The sequence below is a fragment of the Anomaloglossus baeobatrachus genome, chromosome 1 (genome assembly GCF_048569485.1).
Source record: "Anomaloglossus baeobatrachus isolate aAnoBae1 chromosome 1, aAnoBae1.hap1, whole genome shotgun sequence".
Lineage (NCBI taxonomy): Eukaryota > Metazoa > Chordata > Amphibia > Anura > Aromobatidae > Anomaloglossus > Anomaloglossus baeobatrachus.
The window spans coordinates 390,427,619-390,443,053 of NC_134353.1; the positions used below are offsets into that span (position 1 = coordinate 390,427,619).

Sequence of the window (15,435 nt, forward strand, 5' to 3'; positions counted from 1 at the left end):
CAGCTGAACTCCTGATATCACAGCTCGCACACGCTGCGATGGATGCAGGTTAACAGCAGTCACTTCCTGCTGTCGGTCACGTGTGACCGTGTGTGGGCTGTGTGGTCAGGAGTTCAGCTGAGTTCAGATCAGCTGACTCCAGTGCCGGCCGATTACTTGTTTGGTGTCCCCCTGCATCCATTGCAGCGTGTACGGGCTGTGAAATTCAGCTGAGTTCAGATCAGCTGACTCCAGTGCTGGTCGAACTCCGCTGACCTCACAGCCCGCACATGCTGCAATGGATGCAGGGGGACACCGAACAAGTAATTGGCCGACACTGGAGTCAGCTGATCTGATTCCTTGTTCTGCTGGCTGTGTATACAGGAGTAGGGATGCGTGAGCAGTAAAATGCTTGGGTGCTTGATGGGCGAAGCCCATGTCTATTATTTTTTTTTATTTTTTTTTTTTAATTCATTAAAAAATAAAAAAAAAACCTTAAACACATAACCCTAACTCTAGGGTTAGGGGTAAAAAAATAAAAATGCGTGGGCTCCTGCTGCATTTTCTATTGCTAAGGGTAACCCAAGCAGCTACTGACTGCTAACCCCCACTGCTTTGTGTTACCTTCACTGGTAATAGAAAATCCAGGGAAGCCGACATAGCGACATCGGGGTCGATTCTCAAATATCGTTACTGCAGCAGTAACTAAGTTGTTCCTCGTTCCTGCGGCACCACACATCGCTCCATGTGACACCGCAGGAACGAGGAACCTCTCCTTACCTGCCTCCCGGATACAATGCGGAAGGAAGGAGGTGGGCGGGATGTTCGTCCCGCTCATCTCCGCCCCTCCGCTTCTATTGGGCGGCGGTTCAGTGACGCTGCTGTGACGTTGCACGAACCGCCCCCTTAGAAAGTAGGCAGTTCGCCGGTCACAGCGACGTCGCAGGGAAGGTAAGTAGTGTGACGGGTCTGGGCGATGTTGTGCGACACGGGCAGAGATTTGCCCGTGTCGCACAACCGATGGGGGCGGGTACGCACGATGGCGATATCGGTACCGATATAGCAGTGTGTAAATCGGCCTTTACTTCTCTGCGTCAAGAGAGATCATTGCACAGCAAACCAGACAAGTAGTTAACAACTAGCTGCCGATAATTGCTTAGGCCTGTAATAGAAAAGTCCAGGATAACCCCCTTTAGGCTATGTGCGCACTTACCGGATTTTGCCGCGGATTTTTCGCAGATTTGCTGCATGTTTCGCTGCAGAAAATGTTCATAACATCTCTGCAGTGAATCACCAGCAAATCCTATGGAGAAAAAAAATCCTGTGCGCACTGGGCGGAATTTGACAGCTGCATGTTTTGCTGCGGGAATCCCGCAGCAAAAACAAGTGCATGTCACTTCTTTTCCGCACATCGCTGCGGGATTTCACTCCATTGACTCCAATGTAATCGTGAAATCCCGCAGGGAATAACGCAGGCAGCAAATTCTGTGCGGTTCACTGCGTTTTCCTGCGTTATTCCCTGCGGTATTTTGCGGTTTACCTCCAGTAATGTGCATCGCCTGTCTGCGGTTTTGCAGGGAAGTGATGTCATTACAGGAAGAGGAAGCCGTGCAGAGAGTAAACACACACACATCACAGACGTAGAACACACATAGAAAGAAAACGGAAATATAGAAAAAAAAGAACGTGGGCTCCGCTACATATTCACCCTCTAGCCGAGGTAAGCACACAGCGGCGGCCCGGTATTCTCAGGCTGGGGAGGGAGAGGGGCAGGGGTAATGTCCCCCGCCTCCCTCCCACCTCCCGCAGCCGAGAATATCAGCCGCAGCTGCCCCGGCACTGTCGCATCCATTATGCGGCAGCACCGGGAGTGTCCTCGGCTCTTCCTGCCGCCGTGTAGCAGTGGCGGTCAGGGTAATATAACAAGGGGTTAATGGTGATGGGGGACCACCGCCATTAACCCCAGGCTTGATCATGGCAGCGTCTATGTGACAGCTGACATGATCAACCCATAAGTAAAGTGAATAAAACACAGACACCGAAAAATCCTTTATTTTAAATAAAACCAACAAGCCTCGTTCACCATTTTATTAACCCCTCCCGCAACAAAACTCCGACGTAATCCACACTGCTCCGGCATAATCCACAGGTCCGACGTCCTGCACTGCTGACATCCAGCCGCGACTGTCACAGACACAGGCTGAATGCAGCAGACAGCAGAGGTAATTACCGGTCATTTCCCACGGCCGGTAATGTGAACTCACGGCCGACCGTGGGAAATGCAGCGATCTGTCATCTATCTATCCCTCTATCTATCCCTCTATCTATTCTTCTGTCTCTTTCTCTATCTATCTATCTATCTACTATCTCAGAATTAAATGACTTTTTTTTTTTTTTTTCAATGTGCTTTATTGCATTGAATGCAATAAAGCACATCCCAACCCGCACGCGGCAATACCGCGAATAATACCGCGGTAAAACCGCAGCAAACCGCGGCAAACCGCATGCGGTTTTCGGGTGCGGTTTCCCGCGTTTTTTTACCGCGGGTGCGGTAATCTTTGAGAGCATGCGGAATTTTCTCAAGGAAATTTCATTTCCCAGTGCGCACAGAGCCTTCAAGAGATACGAAACTTTAAGGCTATGTGCACACATTGCGTACTGTCCCTGCAGAAATTTCTGCAGCGATTTGAACCGCACACGTGCGCTTCAAATCGCTGCAGAAACAGTCCGTAATGGAAATAAAAAAAAGCCGATTCCATGCACTCTGACTGCAGCCCCTCCCATAGACAGGGCGGGGGATGCCGGCAAAGCGCAGGAAAGAAGTGACATGTCACTTCTTAGAACGCGCTCTTCGGGCAGCAGCCGAAGCGCTGCGCTCTAAGACGCCACGTGCGCACGGCTCCTGCACAATCTCCATAGATTATGCTGGGGACGCAGGACGCATGCAGTTACGCTGCGGTGCAGATCGCAGTGTAACTGCATGCAATTACGCAACGTGCGCACATAGCCTAAAGTTGTTTTTCACCTTTGTCTGCCTACAGATTGGAGAGGTCTGCATTCTGATCCCCCGCCCCACCCAAATCAACAGTGTGTAAAGGCTAAGTTGAGCAGCACAGAGTGCAGTATCGATTCAATACATTTCATAAGCTTGGTAGCCTATGCTTTCTATAAAATCCATGCACCACTACGATGGTATGCTTGCTATTAAATCTGTATACCTCTACAAAGTATATGCTTTTTTTTTTAATCCATACACTGGTGCCAAGCTTATTCTTTATATCTAATATGTACACCACACTGTGCGCTCATGTCTGCAGAACTGTGCACTTTTCAGGGTTTTAATGAGCCAACCAGTGGGTACCTCTGATCCCAAACTGCCACCAATTCAAAGTGCCTGCTAAAGTTGAAAAACAAGTTCAAAGTTTAGTTACACTCCATATTTCTTTTCTAGATTTGATTAATTAATGACACGGTGTACATTGTGTTGTTCACCTGAGGTTGTATTTACTAAATTTTAAGACCTTGTAATGACCTAATGTGTTTTTCTCATGGGGAGATAGGGGGGGTTGTTTGTTTTTTTTAATATCCTATGTCCAGCTAAGTAAAACCATAGAATTCAAAGAGGGTGTATTTAATTTTTCTCATGCCAGTATATGTTACTGCTGCTACCGTCTCTGAATTCTTACCTTAAGGGTAAGCTGAGTAATGATTATTTTAAACCTAATCTTCTTTTCTGTTTGCTTTTCTCTCTTTGAGGTACCCCATTTCCAAAGAATTTTCTACAACTTGTGAAGAAAATGTTGTCCAGGCTTTTTCGAGTATTCGTCCACGTTTATATTCATCATTTTGACAGAATAATACAAATGGGAGCAGAGGCTCATGTAAATACCTGCTACAAGCATTTTTACTACTTCGTCACAGAGTTTAATCTGATTGACACCAAGGAACTTGAGCCACTTGTAAGTATTAAGTTTGGAAAAAACACCATACACCTTATTTTATCCTTAAATACTTAGAACACACAATATACATGAAAAAATCATTTGTGCCATAATTGGTACATGGAGAGAGCCATATACAGAAAATAGGATATAAACTAAAGAAAGAAAATTCTGTACAAGGGCAATTCAATATAAATGTATACATTTTATTGACAATCAAATCTTAAAACATAGAAAAGATGAATAAAAAGATGTATGAAGATGAACTTAGAGGAGCAGTAGGTAGCGGCCTCGCTCCACACATCAGTGAAAAAAGCCTGCATGAGAGAGACTAAAGCGGGCTTTACACACTGCGATATCGGTCCCGATATCGCCAGCGTGGGTACTCGCCCCCATCTGTTGTGCGACACGGGCAAATCGCTGCCCTTGCCGCACAACATCGCCCAGACCCGTCACACATACTTACCTGCCCGGCGACGTCGCTGTGACCGGCGAACTGCCTCCTTTCTAAGGGGGCGGTCCGTGCGGCGTCACAGCGACGTCACTGAGCGGCCGCCCAATAGCAGCGGAGGGGCGGAGCTGAGCGGGACTTAACATCCCGCCCACCTCCTTCCTTCCGCATAGCGGCCGGGAGGCAGGTAAGGAGAGCTTCCTCGTTCCTGCGGCGTCACACGGAGCGATGTGTGCTGCCGCAGGAACAAGGAACAACCTCGTTACTGCTGCAGTAATGATTTTTGAGAATGGACCCCCATGTCACCGATGAGTGATTTTGCACGTTTTTGCAACGATGCAAAATCGCTCATCGGTGTCACACGCAACGGCATCGCTAATGCGGCCGGATGTGCGTCACCAATTCCGTGACCCCAACGAGTTCGCATTAGCGATGTCGTAGCGTGTAAAGCCCCCTTTAGTCAAAACATGGGGAGATAGTGTTTGCAATACAAGTCTCAGAAAGGGGTCTGCAGAAAAAAGGTCGTAAATAAAAGGCCACTCAGTGTGTAAAGTACACATGAAATGGCATCACAAAAGGTAAGTAGGAGACAAAAGTGAGAGACATGCACAAACAAACACCAAAACACACCAGAATGTCAGAATAAAGTGCATATTTTTACCTAAGCTGTGGCGCAAGATTTCGAGAAACCCCGACCTATTGGTTTTGGTGAAATACTTCTTCCGGGAAATAATTTAGATCTGTTTAGACATCCATAAGTTTAAGTTTGGGATCTCTGTAATTGTAACAAACTCTGAAATATAGATATTTTATTATTCACTGCCTTAAATGCAGGGTGGGTATTATTCTCTTAAAACTCCATGACCATACCCTTAGGTATATGGACTGGGCTCAGGAGCTAAGTGTGTTCCATACTAGGCAGATGCCAGCTGTGTTACACAGCCCACATCTTCCTCTATCAATGGAGCTAGCTCTGCTTGCTGCTGTTAACCCCTGAACGACCGCGGGCAGTAATATTACGTCCTAGCGGTCATAGTGCTACTGCCCGCGGTCTGCTTCCGGCAGCATGTCGCGATTGGCGCACATCTCAGCTGATTATTACAGCTGAGATGTGTGCCTGCGAGGCACGAGCAGAATAGTTATCTGCTCGTGCTGTTTATCCCCTTAAATGGCGCTGTCAATATGCGACAGCGGTATTATAACGCATCGGCGGTAAACATTTACTTACCGCCCGATACCGGAAGTCACGTTACATGATCACGTGACTTCTGGTGTATGCCATGGTAGCACAGAGTCATGTGATGATTCCTGTACCACACATGAATTACTTTCGGTTTCACTCGGCCCGGAGCCGAGTGAAGCAGAAAGTGAGCGTATCTGCTGTTTACAGCTGTATAGCTGTGATCAGCAGATGTGGCAGAGCGATCGGATTGTTAATCAATATAGTTCCCTAGGGGGACTAGTAAAATAAAAAAAAGTTTTAAAAAACTTAAAAAAAAACCCTAAAAGTTCAAATTACCCCCCCCTTTCGCCCCCATTGAAAATTAAAGGGTTAAAAAGATATCAAATATACACACATTTGGTATCGCCGCGTTCAGAAATGCCCGATCTTTCAAAATATAAAATAAATTAATCTGATCAGTAAACGGCGTAGTGGCAAAAAAATTCCAAACGACAAAATTACGGGGGTTTTTTCCCTACAACTCTTGCGCAAACTGCAATAACAGGTGATCAAAACATAGCATCTGCGCAAAAATGGTACCGTTAAAAATGTCAGCTCGAGACGCAAAAAAATAAGCCGGCACTGAGCCATAGATCCCGAAAAATAAGAACGCTACGGGTCACTGAATATGGCGTAAAACATGTGCCACTTTTTTTGGACAAACTTCAGATTTTTTATAACCCTTTTTATAAAAGTAAACCTATACATGTTTGGTGTCTATGAACTCGCACTGACCTCAGGCATCACACCGACACATCAGTTTTACCATATAGTGAACACAGTGAATAAAATATCTCAAAAACGATAGTGCTATCGCACTTTTTTTGCAATGTTTCTGCATTTGGAATTTATTTACCGTTTTCCAATACACTATATGGTTAAACTTATGGTTTCATTTAAAAGTACAGCTCATCCCGCAACAAATTAGCCCTCACATGACCATATTGACTGAAAAACGGCGGGAAAAAAAAACGGAAAACGAAAAATCGGCCAGTCGTGAAGGGTTTAATCTCTTACAGAGAACTTGTCAGCAGGATTTTTAAATGTAAATTAGACATGACTGTTAATGCCAATATCAGAGTTTGACACTTGCGTTTAGCAGGTTAACATTGATTAACCCCTTTACCACCCGGCGATTTTCCGTTTCTTTGGTTTCATTTTTACTCCCTTCCAAGAGCCATAACTTTTTTTTATTTTTCTGTCAATATAGCGATTTTGAGGGCTTGTTTTTTGAAAGGTGAATTGTACTTTTGAATGACATCATCCATTCTGCCACATTTTGTACTGGAAAATAGGAAAAAATTCCAAGAGTGCTGTGAAATGGCAAAAAAAAAAAGTACAATTCCACAATTGTATTTAATTTTTTTTATTTTACTATATTCTTTATATGGTAAGTGACCTGGCATTATGATTTCCCCAGGTGAGTACGAGTTCATAGGTACCAAACATGTATAGTTTTACTTTTATCTAAGTGGTGAAAACAAAATGCAGAAGTTTGTAAAAAAGGAATTGTGCTTTTCTCGCCATATTCCAAGACTAGTAACATTTTCATTTTTCAGGATCTGGGGCTCAGTGATGGCTTATTTTTCCGTCTTTAGCTGACGTTTTTAATTATACCATTTTTGGATTAATATAATTTCTTTTTTATTGCCTGTTATGTTGCGGCAATAAAAAACACATTATTCTGGCTTTTTTTTTTTTTTTTTTTTTATTTCTAGTTGCGCCCCTTACTGATCAGATTTATTGATTTTATATTTTGATAGATCCAGCATTTCTGAATGCGGTGATGCCAAAAATGTGTATTTTTTTTAATTATTTGTTTTATTTTCAATAGGGGGTGATTTTAAACGTTAAGGTTTTTTATTTTTTTCATATTTTTAAAAACTTTTTTTTTTTACATTTTGTATTGATTTTAGGGGACTTTATGCCTGCACTATCCAATCTCTTCCGCTGTACAGAGCGATGCTTCAGCATCCCTCTAAACAGCAGAAATGCTGTGTTCCCGTGAGTGCGCTCTGCCAGCATTGAAAGGAAGTGAGTCATGACAGTGACAGGGATCATCAGCTGACCCTGCACTGTCATTGCAACCCATTGGCGCCAAATAATCGCGTCCAAGGGCTGCCGATGGCAGTAAGGATTAGCGGCATCCCCTCCGGAGCATGTCAGATTGCGCTGTCAGAGTTTAACAGCACAACCTATGGGGTTAACAGGCGCTAGTGGATCTCTAATCCACCCATGCCTGTTAACTGCACATGTCTGCTGTGCGGAAAAATATGTAGAAATATATTTTGTTGTTTGTAATCACCATTTAAAGTTTTTTACTAGTTAGATTTGGGTGCACAGCAGCCAGACTACACACTTGGTCTTCTCAGCCCTGTTTTTGACTTCCCTGCCCTTCCACCTGCCTTAAGTCTGTGAATGACAGGCCTCTGCTGAGATTTCAAACTGAGGAGGCAGGACATTCACAGACTTAAAGGGAAACTGTCATGTCGTTCTTATCTTGATAGGACCCAAACCTAAAAAAAAAAAAAAAAAAAATCTAGTATTTCTGTAATTGTACTGACTGGAGGAATAAAGCCGCCTAATCACTAATGGCGCTCGTGAACGGCATAAAAAATAAATAAAGCTAGTTGTTCTAAACTTTGCTTTTTACATTGTTAAATACTCAGTTTTTGTTTTAATTTTGATTCTTTGACAGAAAGAAATGACATTGAGGATGTGCCACTGAGACGGGATCCCCTTTTCTTTATCCACCTCTCCTTGTTGCCTGTGGAAGTTTAACTGCTGAGATTTGCCCCTCTGCACCAGAGGGTTTCTTGGGAGAAGAAACTCTTGAGTTTTTACTATGAATAGTTCACTGTATGTGATGTATTTTTATTCTATTTTTGATAGCATACACTTCTATCAAGCTGTGATAACTGAAGGCACCCTTCTTAAAAAGTTGTACATTTCTGTTTCTTGAGATTTTATTTTTATATCTTGACATTCTAGACATTGTTTACCTATAGACTTTTCCATTAATGCAATAATTACAGGTCTGTAGTATACAAACCATCTCAGGTTCTTGTATTTTAAATGACATGTTTACTGTTTGTATGACATTCACTGCCAGCTGATTTTAAAGGCTTTCCATGTTTGGTCTGTGTAAAAGTTAACCTTGCTTAATTCAATTAAAGTATTTCTACACTAATATATGTCTTGCTTGTGTAAAAGTTGTGTTGTGTTTTGTTTTGTTTTTTCCATCATGTGAAACACTCCAACGCTGTGTGCCCACAATGGGTTTTTGATGAGTTTGACTGGGTATTAGGCTATGTTCACACACTGCGTTTTTTACCTGCGTTTTTGGTCCGTTTTTGCTGCAGAAATTTCTTGAGAAATTCTTGTAACCTTTCTGCAGACATTCCCCAGCAAAACCTATGGCAAAAAAAATTAGCTGTGCGCACACTGCGTTTTTTTCTTAAGAAAATTCTTTCAGTAGATTTTCTTAAGAAAAAGAATGAGCATGTTACTTCTTTTCTGCAGCTAACTGCGTTATTTCACTCCATTGACTGTAATGTAATCATGAAATAGCGCAGGAATAACGCAGGTAGCAAGTGATGTGCGTTATTCCTGTGTTATTCCTGCGTTATACCTGCGTTATTCCCGCGTTATTTCGCGTTTTCGGGACATAGTGTACTTCCCTGCACAGCGTTTTGCAGGGAAGTGATGTCACTAGGACAGGAAGAGGAAGAAGAAGAGAAAAAAAAAGCGTGTGCTCCGCTGTATATTTACCTTCCAGCCGGGTAAACGCACAGCGGCGGCCTGGTATTCTCAGGCTGGGGAGAGCGAGGGACAGGGTTAATGCCCCCTCTCCCTCCCGCAGCCGAGAATATCAGCCGCAGCTGCCCCGGGACTGTCACATCCATTATGCGACAGTCCCGGCGTGTTACCGGCTCCTCCAGATGCTGTGATGCTGGGGCAATCCAGGTAATATGGAGTTAACGGCAACTAATAGCTGCCGCTAAGTCCAAGATTAGTGATGGCAGCGTCTATGACACGCCGTCACTAATCTGAAAGTGAAAGTAAAGAAACACACACCGAAAATTCCTTTATTTTGAATAAAAGACAAAAAGCCCCTCTTTCTCCACTGTATTAACCCCTCCCAGACACAGCTCTGACGTAATCCACAGCGATGTGCCACGGCGCTTCCAGCCCTGCTCCAGCCGCGTGTGACAGTTCTCCACGGGTCAGTGAGCGAGTGCTGAATGCGGCTCCCTGAGAGAGGTGCAGAGGTGACTGCAAGACATTTCTCACTTCCGCTGATGTGAACACATTACCGGCCGCGAGAAGTGCAGTGTGTGTGGGGGGAAACATAAAGCTGGAATATCTATCCCTCTATTATCTATCTAGGTATCTATCTATCCCTCTATCTATCTATCTATATTATCTATCTATGCCCCTAAATATCTATCTATTATCTATCTATATCTATTATCTATCTTTCTATATTATCTATCTATCTTTCTATATTATCTATCTATTAGCTATCTTTCTATATTATCTATCTTTCTATATTATCTATCCTTCTGTCGATCTATCATCTATCTGTCTATCCCTCTATCTATCCCTCTATCTATCTATCTATCCCTCTATTATCTATCTATATTATCTATCTACCTATACCCCTTGTGACGTATCAACCGGCTGTATAACAAAGGGCCGGTATGTTTTGCAGAAGCATGGGTGCTCTGCAATGTGAAGTTGGCTGGGACCTGTGGTTCCACAGGATTGCATTACATGCAGAGCCATGGAAGGGTGTGTGATGCTGATTACACACTCCTTACCACCTGTGGGTGTGGTTCCAGGGGTTAAAGCAATCCTGTCTCTGAACCTAGGTGGAGTGTGTCTAGGGCAGTCTAGATAGAGACTAGCTCCAGACGTCCAGTGTGTGGACTGGAAACAAGTGAGAGCAGAGACGGGAGCTCTGGGTGTATCAGCCTGTGTGGATGCTGAACACAAGGCTCTGATATTGAGTCTGAGGTGAGTGCAGCCAAGCCAGGCCAGGGCTGTAGGGCCGAATCTCTCCAGGAGGAGAGACAGACAGGGGTCTGCAGAGGGCCCTGGGTGCTGGAAGGAACCTTGGCTAGAGTTGTACGCTGGCAGGAGCCAGAGAGAGGGGAAGTTGCTAAAACTTCCATAATGGACTTATTGTTTATGTTTGAGGGCAATTTATGCTGAGTGTTTTTAAATAAACTGCCGGAATTTCTATGAGAGACTGTGTACGTGTGTTGCTGAAGCTACCTCACACCGCTGCAAGCGAGTGGAACCCCCACGTTGCAGGGCGCAACGTTACACCCTAAATATCTATCTATCTATATCTATCTATTATCTATCTTTCTATATTATATTATCTATCTATTATCTATCTTTCTATATTATCTTTCTATATTATCTATCTATTATCTATCTTTCTATATTATCTATCCTTCTGTCGATCTATCATCTATCTGTCTATCTATCTATTATCTAGCTATCTATTATCTATCTATACCCCTAAATATCTATTATCTATCTATATCCCTCTATCTATTAGCTATATCTATCTATCCCTCTATAATCTATCTATTCCCCTAAATATCTATTATCTATATCTATCTATCTATCCCTCTATCTATCATATATCTATCTCTGTATTATCTATTTATTTATTTTTTTTCATTTTCAAAGTGCTTTATTGCTGTAAAGGCATTAAAAAACGCAGGGACCAACATGAAAGAAAACGCACCAAAAACGCACCTGCGTTATTAGTGCGTTTTTTAACGCAGGTGCGCTAATCCTTCACTCTCAAGAAATTTCTTAAGAAAAATCATTTTTCTACTGTGAACATAGCCTTAGAGTTCCAGCAAAGTGTATGGGATTCATAGAAAACTCCTGTCCACTGTGCTTTGTTTTGTTATGTATACCATATTTTTTGTTTTATAAGACACACCAAATTATAAGACGCACCCCAAATTTAGAGGTAAACAAAAAAAATGTAGTCCGTCTTATACTCCGGTGGTGTCTTACCGTAGGTGGGCAACAGCAGTGGTGGAGCAGGAGTCACAGCAGGCAGAGGGGGTGCTGGAGTAGGGCAATGTTGGCAGCTCTGTGCTGGCTGCAGCGGTTGCCGACCTGTCTGCCTAGGTTGTGTGGAGCTGGGTGGTGCAGCCGGTGTCCCAGATGCTCTGTCGGCGGTGCGATCTTCAAATAATGCTGCCCGGAATCGGCGCCTGCGCTGATGGAGTTCTTGGCTCAATGAAAATCTGAGCGCTCCATCTATGCATGCGACGACTCCTGGCGGCATTATTTGAAGATGACATCGCCGACAGAGCATCTCACACGCTGCACCACTTTGCCCCGCACAGTGCCCATTTTCCACCTCCCAGTAAGCTACATTCGGATTTTAAGACACACCCCTCATTTTCTTCCCAAATTTTTGTGAGGAAAAGTGCAATAAGTAGTAAGTGAAATCTTATAATCCAAAAAATACAGTATATTGTGTTTATTTTGTTAAAACCAGACACCAGGAAGTTTTAAAAACAAAGCAGCTTTGTTTAAAACATGACCTATCAGAAAGAGAAAAAAAAAACACACAGACACGTAAAAAAAAAAGTAAACTAATTTACCTAATAGTGGCAGAAATTCTGCAACATCAAAACTCGTTCGAGCGTTGTCAAAAGAATGTTTTGGGTTTTTTTTCCCTAGTGGTTTTCAAGTCCCATATTTGTAAAGTAGCTGAAAAAAACACCATACCTAGCATGAGCTGTGTTTTGGAAACCAAATTTCCCAAAAGGCTGAATCAAAAAAGAAAACCCTCCAAAATGCCCCAAACCAATATGTTTTGTACAAAGTGTTTTTAAAAATGTACTGTATATCTTAACCCCTTAAGGCAGAAGCCTTCTTTCACCTTCCTGACCAGGCCAAATTTTACATATCTGACCAGTGTCACTTTGTGTTAATAATTCCGAATGTTGCAACTTGTCCAGGCAATTCTGAGGTGTTTTTTTTTTTTTTTACACATCTTACTGAATGTTCTGTTATATTTAAGTCAACATGATTTGCATTTCATTATGAAAATATTGAAAGTTTGTCAAATTTAGGGTGCACTCACACACGAGCGTGAAAATTGGACGAGTGCAATGCGAGAGAATCTTGCATTGCAATCGGACCTATGTTAGTGAATGAGGGAGAGCAGTTAGTCAGATTCTGGATGCGAGAAAAGCAGCAGCATGCTGCGATTTCCTGCTAGAGCCGTATCCCTCGCACCCATTCAAGTGAAGGGGTGCGAGAGATACATCGGACTGCACTCTGATGTTATCCCAGTACAGTGCAATATACGCACAGGCTGACAATGGAGGAAAATGGGGGGATTAACCCCTTCCTCTCCTCCGCAGCGCCCGTCCTCAGCTTCACAGCTGTGACCTGATTGCAAAATCAGGTCACAGTCGCATGACACTCGGCTCATGCTTGCAGCAGAGCCTGAGCCGGGAGTCATTAGCATATCGCATCCGATGCTGTCGCATCGGATGCCATATGCTCGTCTGAGTCCAGCCTTAGAAAAATTCTCAATTTTTTAACTTTAAATTTGTATGCCCTTAAAAGAAATAGTCATACCACTAAAATAATAATACATTTTATTTTCATAGTGCCGACATATTCCACAGCACTTTACATTTCAGAGGGAACTTGTACAGGCAATATAGACATAAGAGTAAACCTATAATTTAACAGATACCAAGAGGAGTGAGGGTCCTGCTCGTAAGTTTACAATCTATGAGATTAACATTTGCCAAATGTCTACCATACAGCAGCATCATTTTTTATTTTTTTTAAACAAATTTTTTTTAGAAATTTTTAAAAGGGTTAAAATTTTAGCAGCCATTTTTAATTTTTCCAACATAATTTACAGTGACCTCATTATAAAAACTGCACCCTTAAAGATATTTTTCATTTTTATGAGACTAAGAAGAGAAAATTAACTGTACAATTTGCTGACCAATGTCTCCTGAGTAGAAAGATACCCTATATGTGGTTGTAAACTAATATTTGGGCACAAAGCAAGGCTCAGAAGGGAAGGACCGGTATTTGATTTTTGGAGCGCAATTGTGAAAAAAATTGTTGATCCCTCGTCGCGTTTGGAGAGCCCTGAGATGCCAAAACAGCAGAAACCCCCATAAGTGACCCCATTTTGGAAACTGCACCTTTCACGGAATTGATTTATGGGTGTGGAGTTTTCTGGGGGTGGGGTTTTAACATTGGACTGTGAAAATGAAAGATTACATGTTTCCACAAAAATATTGCTTTAACCCAACATTTCTCATGTTCACAAGGGTAACAGGATAATCTGGACCACATAATTTGTTGTGCAACATCTCCGGAGTACGGTGATCGCCCAAGTGGGGTCAGAATCTACTGTTTATGTGCACGTCAGAGCTCAGTAAGGAAGGAGCGCAATTTGATTTTTGGAGTGCAAATTTAGACGAAATAAATATGAGACGGCATGTCACATTTGTAGAGCTCTCGAATGACAAAAACAGAAAAACTCAAATTACCTCATTTTTTAAGTCATAACACTCAACCAATTCATCTAGTGGGGTGGTGAACATCTTGAACTCTGTTACTTCACAGAATTTTAAAATATTGGGCAGTGAAAATGGAAGATTTTTTTTTTTTCTTCATGAAAGTATTGCTTTAGCCCCAAATATATCTTTTTCAGGATCAACTGGACCTTACAATAATTTTTGCTATTATTCCTGAGTGCGATGATACCCCATTGGTGGATGGAAACTACTGTTTGGGCAAAATGCAAGGTTATGAAAGTGAAAGCGCGCTATATAAATTTTGACTACAGTAGATTGTGGGCACCGTGACACATTTGAAGAGCAACGGAGGTGCCAGAACAGCAGAACACCTATAAAGGACCCCTTTTTTTCAAATTGCACACCTCAATGAATTCATTTAGGATTGCAGTGAGCATATTAACAAAACAGCAGTCACAGATTTTTTTACACATGATATAGATAGATAGAGAGAGAAATAGATAGATATACAGTACCGACCAAAAGTTTGGACACACCTCATTCAAAGAGTTTTCTTTATTTTCAGGACTCTGAAAATTGTAGATTCACATTGAAGGCATCAAAACTATGAATTAAAACATGTGGAATGAAATATTTAAAAAAAAAATGTGAAACAACTGAAAATATGTCTTATAGTCAAGGTTCTTCAAAGTAGCCACCTTTTGCTTTCATTACCTACTTTGAACACTCTTGGAATTCTCTTCATGAGCTTCAAGAGGTAGTCACCGGAAATGGTTTTCCAACAGTCTTGAAGGAGTTCCCAGAGATGCTTAGCACTTGTTGGCCCTTTTGCCTTCACTCTGCGGTCCAGCTCACCCCCAAACCATCTCGATTGGGTTCAGGTCTGGTGACTATGGAGACCAGGTCATCTGGCGTAGCACCCCATCACTCTCCTTCTTAGTCAAATAGCCCTTACACAGCCTGGAGGTGTGTTTTGGGGTCATTGTCCTGTTGAAAATAAATGATGGTTCAACTAAACGCAAACCGTATGGAATGCTGTGGTAGGCATGCTGGTTCTGCATGCCTTCAATTTTGAATAAATCCCCAACAGTGTCACCAGCAAAGCACCTCCTCCATGCTTCACGGTGGGAACCAGCCATGTAGAGTCCATCCGTTCACCTTTTCTACAAAGACACGGTGGTTGGATCCAAAGATCTCAAATTTGGACTCATCAGACCAAAGCACAGATTTCCACTGGTCTAATGTCCATTCCTTGTGTTCTTTAGCCCAAACAAGTCTCTTCTG

At 42.6% G+C, this 15,435-nt stretch overlaps 1 protein-coding gene across 1 annotated transcript in view; it reads left to right on the forward strand.

The window, feature by feature from the left end:
* LOC142293599 (MOB kinase activator 3A) overlaps positions 1-8,775 on the forward strand; it is a 44,988-nt gene extending 36,213 nt beyond the window's left edge. The window contains exons 3-4 of the mRNA XM_075337831.1: positions 3,736-3,938; positions 8,292-8,775. Coding sequence (XP_075193946.1) covers positions 3,736-3,938; positions 8,292-8,321 — 233 coding nt within the window. The 3' untranslated portion in view covers positions 8,322-8,775. The remainder of the gene's footprint in view (positions 1-3,735; positions 3,939-8,291) is intronic.
* The last annotated feature ends 6,660 nt before the right edge of the window (positions 8,776-15,435 follow it).